At 28.9% G+C, this 8,829-nt stretch overlaps 1 protein-coding gene across 2 annotated transcripts; it reads left to right on the plus strand.

The window, feature by feature from the left end:
• Nucleotides 1-703: 703 nt before the first annotated feature.
• Nucleotides 704-5,074, plus strand: LOC109795975 (protein EIN4). Of its 2 annotated transcripts, XM_020355556.3 has the most exons (3): nucleotides 704-1,204; nucleotides 1,385-2,812; nucleotides 4,079-5,074. In XM_020355556.3, exons 1-3 carry the CDS (start codon nucleotides 1,061-1,063, stop codon nucleotides 4,604-4,606), a joined length of 2,100 nt encoding a protein of 699 aa, XP_020211145.1. In that variant the 5' UTR covers nucleotides 704-1,060; the 3' UTR covers nucleotides 4,607-5,074. The 2 variants fall into 2 exon arrangements, with proteins under 2 accessions (XP_020211145.1, XP_020211144.1); XM_020355555.3 differs by having other exon boundaries at nucleotides 705-2,812.
• The last annotated feature ends 3,755 nt before the right edge of the window (nucleotides 5,075-8,829 follow it).

Genomic DNA, 8,829 nt, shown 5'->3' on the forward strand with positions numbered 1-8,829 from the left:
CTCTAAGTTACCCATAACAAATTAAAGTTGTTATATAACATCAATTAAATTTAATGAAATATTTTCATTAATAAAGACATTAGTAAATGAATTTTGTACAATAATATTTATTAAATCCACAAACAAAATTTGAACATAAAAGTTAAATTAATATTTTTTAAAATTATATAGATTAAAAAATTTAATTTCAAATTTAAAGAATTAAAATTAAAATTATCCTAAATTTAACATACTAAAAAGAGGATTGTTATATGATTCAAGGAATGATTAAAATATTAATATCTTTTAATAAATTTATTATAAAATAATTATTTAATTTAATATTTTATTATTTAAATCAGTTTTTTAATAATCCAAAACAAGTTTCGAAGCATTCATTCGGCGATCCAGCATTTTTATACTAAAAACGTATTTACACCTTTTAATTTTTAATCAATTGTCAATTGGTATCCTAAGTTAGAGTACACGAAATGACAATACTCTACTAGCTCCCTTTATGCGATGTATCGCACTTAATTTTAAAAAAATGGTTGACAGTTTGTGGTTGAAGAGGAACAAGAATACCTGCTTAACTATTATTAAAAGTGATATTATGTAATCTTTCAAATCTTATGTTATAATTAATTTAATGGTTGATGCCTCGATGGAAATGGTAAAGACATTTATTATTACATGTAAAGGTGTGTGAGCAGAGCAAGGGAGTCTTGGTTCGGTTCATGTCAAGCTCTGTGGGTCCCACTATGCTTTCAAGACCAATCAAGTCTCTCTTCAAAGTTCAAACTTTAGATTAAAATTTCTTCCTAAGTCATTGGACTTTGGCACCGTATCGTTCACCTAAAGCGTGATTCTTATCTTCTTGGTCTCTGCCCCCAAATTGTTACTGGTGTCAGCTTCTACTGTTGTATCCAATTAGTTAACTATATCAATTATTTATTTGTTTAATCATTTGAATTTATTTAAATTGGCATTATAATGTGCATATATATGTATGTGGCAATTGTAATGTTAATTTGAGCTATTAACTTAGGGGGGTGATTTAGAAAAGGAAAAAGTTGTTGCCATGGAAAGAGGGTTGTTTCTTATGTTGTTCCTTTTGGTTACGGTGATTTCTGTGTGTGCCATCGATGTGGAATATTCACAGTGCAACTGTGATGAGGAAGGGTTAGGGCTTTGGAGCACACAGAACGTGCTGGTGTGCCAGAAAGTGAGTGACTTTTTCATTGCCATAGCATACTTTTCCATTCCCATTGAGCTTCTTTACTTTGTGAGCTGCTCCAATGTCCCCTTCAAATTGGTCTTCCTTCAATTCATTGCATTCATAGTTCTCTGTGGACTGACTCATTTACTCAATGCTTATACTTACTATGGCCCTCACTCCTTCCAGTTGTTTCTTTCCCTCACTGTTGCTAAGTTCCTCACTGCACTTGTCTCATGTGCCACTGCCATTACCTTTCCCACCCTCATTCCTCTTCTGCTGAAAATCAAAGTGAGGGAGTTATTCTTGAGGAAGAATGTCTTGGAATTGGGGCAAGAGGTTGGGATGATGAAGAAACAGAAGGAAGCTAGTTGGCATGTTAGGATGCTCACATGTGAAATTAGGAAGTCGCTGGATAAGCACACAATCTTGTACACGACCCTTGTTGAGCTTTCCAAGGCATTAGATTTGCACAATTGTGCAGTTTGGATGCCTGATGATTGCAGGAGAGAAATGCATTTGACTCATGAGTTGAAACCAAGCTCAGCAAGGAGTTTTCGCAATTCTATTCCTGTTGGTGACCCTGATGTGTTGGACATTAAAAAGAGCAAAGGGGTTTGGATTTTGAGGCCTGATTCAGCACTAGGAGCAGCAAGTAGTGGTGGTGGATCTGGGGATTCGGGTGCCATTGCAGCCATTCGCATGCCAATACTTCATGTTTCCAATTTCAAAGGAGGGACACCAGAGATGGTTGAAACATCTTACGGTGTGCTGGTTTTGGTTCTTCCAAATTCAAACTCCAGGGCTTGGACCTGCCATGAAATGGAGATAGTGGAAGTGGTTGCTGACCAGGTGGCTGTAGCCTTGTCTCATGCATCTGTGCTTGAAGAGTCTCAGCTTATAAGCCAGAAACTTGCAGAGCAAAACCAGGCGTTGCAACTGGCTCAAAAGAATGCAATGATGGCCAGGAAGGCGAGGAGCTCGTTTGAGAAAGTCATGAGTCATGGAATGCGGAGACCTATGCATTCAATCCTGGGTTTGCTTTCAATGTTTCAAGAGGATAATATAAGATATGAACATAAGATTGTTATCGACTCAATTTTGAAAGTAAGCAATGCACTCTCACGATTGATTAATGATGTCATGGAGATTGCTGCGAAAGACAATGGAAGCTTCCAGCTAGAGATGAAACCTTTCCATCTACATTCAATGATGAGGGAGGCGTCTTGCACTGCCAAGTGTTTGTGTATATATAAAGGCTTTGGTCTTGAAGTTGATGTTGACAAGTCTTTGCCTAATCTGGTCATAGGTGATGAGGCAAGGTCTTTCCAAGTAATTTTACATATGATTGGCTATTTATTGAGCGTATATGATAAAGGAACTCTCATTTTTCAAGTTTATGTTGAAAGTGATGGTGGAGATAAAGATGATAGAAATTTTGGAATATGGAGATCAAGCATGCAAAATGACTACATAAATATAAAGTTTAATTTTCAGATAAATGGTATTAGTTCCCAGTCAGATGAATCAGTTTCAACAAGAATTTACACTGGTAGAAGCTGCAAAAATGAACCTGAGGAAGGCCTGAGCTTCAGCATGTGCAAAACGCTGGTGCAGGTAGGTGTATCATTCTCTTTTGAAAATTTATGTATCAATTTTGTTAGTGATTGTAGTTATATGGATTATTCCCAAGTTTATGTTTTAACTGTTTATTTAAAAGCACCATCTTGAGAAATTATGTGCTGCTTGATTAATTGTATGGATTGTGTTGGCTGTAAACCTTTGCATTACATTTTATGCGTAGAAGATGATTATTGGATTGACCCCTATGATGCATTGGGAATTGTTAATGATGTTGAGAAAGTAATAATGAATCTGTCAGTAGATTCACTCAGGTGTCTTGTTAATCTTTTTGGTCATCTACTTGACATTTGAAAACCACATATAGTATGGTTAGTTTGGTGTTTGTTTTGCAATATGGACTCATATGATGCTGAATAGCAGTGTCCTTTTAAAATGCTCAAAGGAGACATTCTGTTCCAAATTGGATTGTATGCATTGACGTCTCCTTCACATTTAATGTTTTTCATTAAAATATAAGGATTTTGTATGGTAGAAAATCTTAAAGTTTAATGTGACAGACATTGCCATTCAATTAAAATCATAGTACTGACTTTGCCATTCTGTTAGTCCAAAATCACTGATCTCTAGTATGTGACCGTGAAAGTGACATTCAATTTTGCACATGTTTCTCTCCTTGCATGTTTCAGCCAAGGAGACAGCCTTTTTTTGTCATGACCTGTAATTTTTCTCATGTATGTTAACACCAGTCATTTTCCTTTCAGTAATAAAAATATATATATTCTTTGTCATTGTTAATGTCAGTCATGGTGTCCTTCAGGTCTAGCAACATTTTACTGTTGGAATTTTGCTCTATAACTAAAGGATTCTGTCTTGTTTATCCCATGTATATGATATATTATCCTCTTTTGAGATCTTAACCTAGTTAGTTAAAAATATGGATTCAAACATCAGGGAGAAAATCAAGATTGAAATACTAAGAGTGTAGTCTACTTTTTTCAACTGTAAGATCAGTTAGTTCTAGGATTTCAACATGAAATAGACTCTCAAGTTTCTCGCTTTTGTTCTGTTGTATTAGGTGAACAATAAACATTGAATACAAAACAGTAAATCGGTTCTTGCATTTTTGTTCTGTATATTTTGAACACTTCGGCCTAAAACCAAATTTGGTTTTGTCCTTGCCTATTTGCTGATTGTGGGTTGGTTGAGAAGCCTTCAGTGATAAACCAACTGAAATATGTTTAGTTTACCATGGTGTATTTTTTTTTGTAATTCTGACTGTTAAAATGGAATAATATGCAGATGATGCAAGGTAATATTTGGATATCAACTAACTCTCTGGGTTTGGCACAAGGAGTGACACTTCTTCTCAGGTTTCAGACAGGATCATCTCAGGGAAGATTCATTCTTGTACCTAAAGAATTTTCAAATTCCCAGTTTAGAGGGCTTAAGGTTGTATTAGCCGATGATGATGATGTAAACAGGACTGTGACCAAGAAGCTGCTTGAGAAACTTGGATGTCAAGTAACTGCTGTTTCATCAGGATTCGAATGTCTTGGTGCTATGACTGCCTCAGGTAACTCATTCAGAATTATTCTGTTAGATCTTCACATGCCTGAAATGGATGGTTTTGAAGTTGCAAGAAGGATTCGGAAATTCCAAAGCCATAATTGGCCCTTGATCATAGCTTTTACCGCAAGTGCCGAAGAACACATAAAGGAGAGATGTCTACAGGTGGGAATGAATGGATTGATTAGAAAACCTATCCTCCTTCGTGAGATAGCAGATGAACTTAGAACAGTCCTGGAACGTGCAGGTGAAAATTTGTGAGAACAATTTTAACTATCTAAAATTTTTTTGGTTCATCAAAATTCATTACTTCGACATTCTAAAGGAAAACTTGGAATTCTTAACAAACTAAATATACTAGATAGTATACTAGGTTCATTTTGCTAACCATTTTTCTGAATGAGTTAGCTTTCTACAAGGTGTATGTAACTGCTTCCCACCATCAAACAGAAAAATGATCAAATGCAAAATTTCTAAAAATGCGTATATTTTCTTGCATTTATGAAAAGATGGAGGCATGTGCCAAAACTATGATGCACAAGTGTGTATATATTGTTGTGATATTTGTTATTCGGTAAAGTTGTAAAAATTGATACGATGGTTAAAGTTTTTACTAGGGATAGCGACGGGACAGTGGTAGGTGGTTGTTTTCTGTCATTCATTCTATTTAATGAAGATATTTATGAATTTTTTATATATGTATGAGTATCTACATATATTTTATGGATACTTGATCATATGTAAAATTTTAACTAAATAGATAAGAAATAAAATTGAATTAAAAATAAATAATTTTAAAATATATATTTATATTGAAAAAATTGTAACATATTTGTACTGGAAAAAAAAGGTAATTATGAGACATATTTAGTATAAAAATAAATTAAATTAAATTACTAAATATATAATTAAAAATATTTATATTTTTTAAGTGCGGATACATGTGGACACAGTATTTTATTTTTCATCCTTATCTCATTATTAGCGGATATTCATTTAATTATCTACCAGGTATCCATGAGTATTTATGTGTATGAATTTTTGTCATTCCTAATTCTTGCTAACAATTTGATTACAATTGGTCTTGTCTTAAATGCAAAAAAAAGTTAGAATAATTTTTTTAGCACATGTTTTATACCCAGTGTTATAATGTATATTTTTTTTTGTTACCATGATATTGACAAAGTATTTATCGATTTTGTCATAAACTAATTTTTCTTACAACTTTAATTGTATTAAAGTTATCTCCATTGGTGTCATGTTTTGATAAAAGAAATATCATCTATTATATGTAATGTATAAAATGATGATTATTTGTCATATCTCTCCCTTTCACATCTCTATTTCTCTCTTTTTTATATTTTATTATTTATTGATTTTGTTAATTTTAATAATATTATCAAAATTTCTTTTGTTTTTATAATTTAAAGATATTTGTTAATATTTATTTATTTGAATGAAATAAAATAATATATTTTTATCTTTCTTAATTATTATGTAACTATTTTCTTTATTTATTTTACTAAATTATGTATTTAAATAATTTTAACTATAAATTTTTAATTTTTGAAAAATAGTTTAATGTCATGCTTGTGATAAGAGTAAATATATATATTTTGAAAAATAGTTTAATGTCATGCTTGTGATAAGAGTAAATATATATATATATATATATATATATATATATATAATGATTTTATTTTTAATAAAGAATATTTTTGTAAAAAGTATTTATATGTCCATGAATATACTATTGTGATAAAACATTAAAATTTTTAATTCTCAAAAATTCTATATGAATATTTTCAGGAATGAATAATCAAACATATTTAATTATTCCCATAAGTTATGATTCTCAAAATTTATAATTTTTGAAAATTATGATTCTTAAAGAAAATAATTATCTACTACCAAATACTCCCTTAAGGTTTTGGCACAAAGACTTAGAAATATACTATCTATTTAAAAAATCATGTAACTTATTAATATATTGTTAATCCTTTGGGATTCTGACCAATAAAACAACTATTGAAAAAAAGAGAGTAACATATTAGTTAAAGAATATATTAATAACGATTAATAGTATAATAAAAAAAATGTGTATTGTTATATTAATATTATAAAACGAAAATCAAATTAAAATAAATGAATTGTCAAAATGTCAAATAAAATGGGGAGAAAAAAAAGTATAAAATGCTTCAATGCCTTTTTTACTTGTCTAGCAATAACATCTTCAATAGAGAGTAGTTATAGTGTATCTTATCAATAAGCAACATTACTTATTAACAAATCATATACAAAAAATTATTTTAAAATAAGAAGCGATTCTCAAATAAACAATATTGTTTATGAATTAAAAATAATAATATTTTTTAGTATTAATTTTATCAACGAACAACCGAAAATTCAAACAACTCTCAAAAATAAAGATAAAAAGTATAAATCATCAACCTTTCATCACCCACAAATCAAAAACTAATTATCCATACCCACAAATCAAAAACTAATTATCCATCATTGTTATATATTTTTCATGGTTATGTAATTTCGTTACTTTTAATATTTTTATACACATTAAATTAATTGTGTAAATGTTACTATTAATTTTTTTATATGTTAAAATATTATTTATTATAGTTAATTAAGTTAATATTTAATTATAATAATTACATTAATTTTTAAGTTATCAAAAAACAAAGTTTAAATAAAAATAATTATAAAAAATATAGATTACTTAGAGCATCTGCAATGGGAGTTACTTATAAGCAATTTCTGTGTCACATCAGCTCTGACTCACTTTATGCAACTCTGCTAAAATTTAAGCAACCCATAAAGTAGGTCAGAGCTGATGTTACAGTGATGTGGTACAGGAGTTGCTTATAAGCAACTCCCACTGGAGATGCTCTTATAAAATCTCACCATTAAAATAAAATTTATAAAAAAATGTAATATAAATTGCTTAAAAATAATGTTGTCTCATTTAAAATAAAATAAAAATCTTAATAAATTACTTGGAAAAACAATTATTAAAGATGCTTTAATGCGTAGAAACATGTAAAGTTACGCCATTTAATATTGACATTTATTTGTTATTAATATTACGCGTAAGTCTTCGTTACTTTTTTAATAACTTGTATTAACTTTCATTTTCGTTTTTTTTAATTCAAATGTTGTTTTCCTCCTCTTGAATTTATAAATAAAAAAAATTTTACAGCTGAAGTTATTAAATAATTATTTATGTTTTAAATTTTTTAAATATTAATCAGAATTATAAATTTTAAAATTATTTCAGTTTCTTAGATTTTAATTAAATAATATATAGAGAGAGAGCAATAACTAGATTTGATAGTCATACATGTACGAGACTATATATTTTAATTATTTTTATAATACAAATTTATTATTTTATTATTATAGTAACAAATCATCATTACACTACTAGAAAAATGTCATTTTCCTGCAAAAAAATTTCACAAAAATTTTTTGCAATTTTTTCTGCAAAAAGATATTCGTAGAATTCTTTTACGAATTTTCCTGTAAAAAAATATTCGCATAAATTTTTTGCGCATTTATTTGTGAAAAATAATTTACAGATATTTCTTACAAATTTTGCTACAATTTTAATGATCTTATAAATTTTTTTCCATAGTAAAAATTTGTAGAAAATATTGTAAGAATTTTATTTTGTTTCTTGCAGATTTTCTTGCAAAAATAAATTTGCAAGTAATGTTTACTAAATGATAGAAAAATTTTGCAGGTAACTTTTCCTGCGGATTTTCCTGCAAGTTTTAATTCATAGGAAAAATTAAAAAAAATTAATTTATAAATTTAATATTTTTAAAAAAATTTAAGTCTCACATCGATTGAAAATAAAACAATTAAAGAGTGTATAAGTTGGGACAACACTTACCTTACAAGTTGATTTGTATGGTTGAGTGTTAGGCTTATAATCTACAATCTTAGAATTTAAAAGATTACGTATCACATGTTGGAGGCATGGAAACAAATGTTTCGGATGGAAAGTTGAAGAATTATTGATAGAATTTATAAAAAAAACATTCCTGTAGTATTTCTTGCGGAAAAACTCGCAGGAAAAGAAACTTTCCTGCAATTGTTTTTTGCAAGAAACTTTCCTACAAATTTTTTTCGCAATAAATTTTGCAGGAAAATTTCCTGCGAATTTTAAAATTCGCAAAAATATATTATCCACGAAAGTATTACCTGCAAATAAAATTTTGCAAAAAATATTGTAGGAACAACGTTTCCTGCGAATTTTTCATAAAAATTTGCAGGAAAAGTGACATGTAATAAGAGAAATTTTAGTAGTATTATATGCAACCTATTTTACTATGTTTATTTTTATAATTATTTTAGATTATTAATACATTGTTATTGTAACAATATTTTTTAATTTTAAGATTATAGTATTATTGTACTATTATTTTTTAATTTTTAATTTTTAATTTTAAGATTATAGTATTATT

Source organism: Cajanus cajan, chromosome 6 (assembly GCF_000230855.2).
Source record: "Cajanus cajan strain Asha chromosome 6, NIPB_CcT2T_4, whole genome shotgun sequence".
In the NCBI taxonomy this organism is placed as follows: Eukaryota; Viridiplantae; Streptophyta; class Magnoliopsida; order Fabales; family Fabaceae; genus Cajanus; species Cajanus cajan.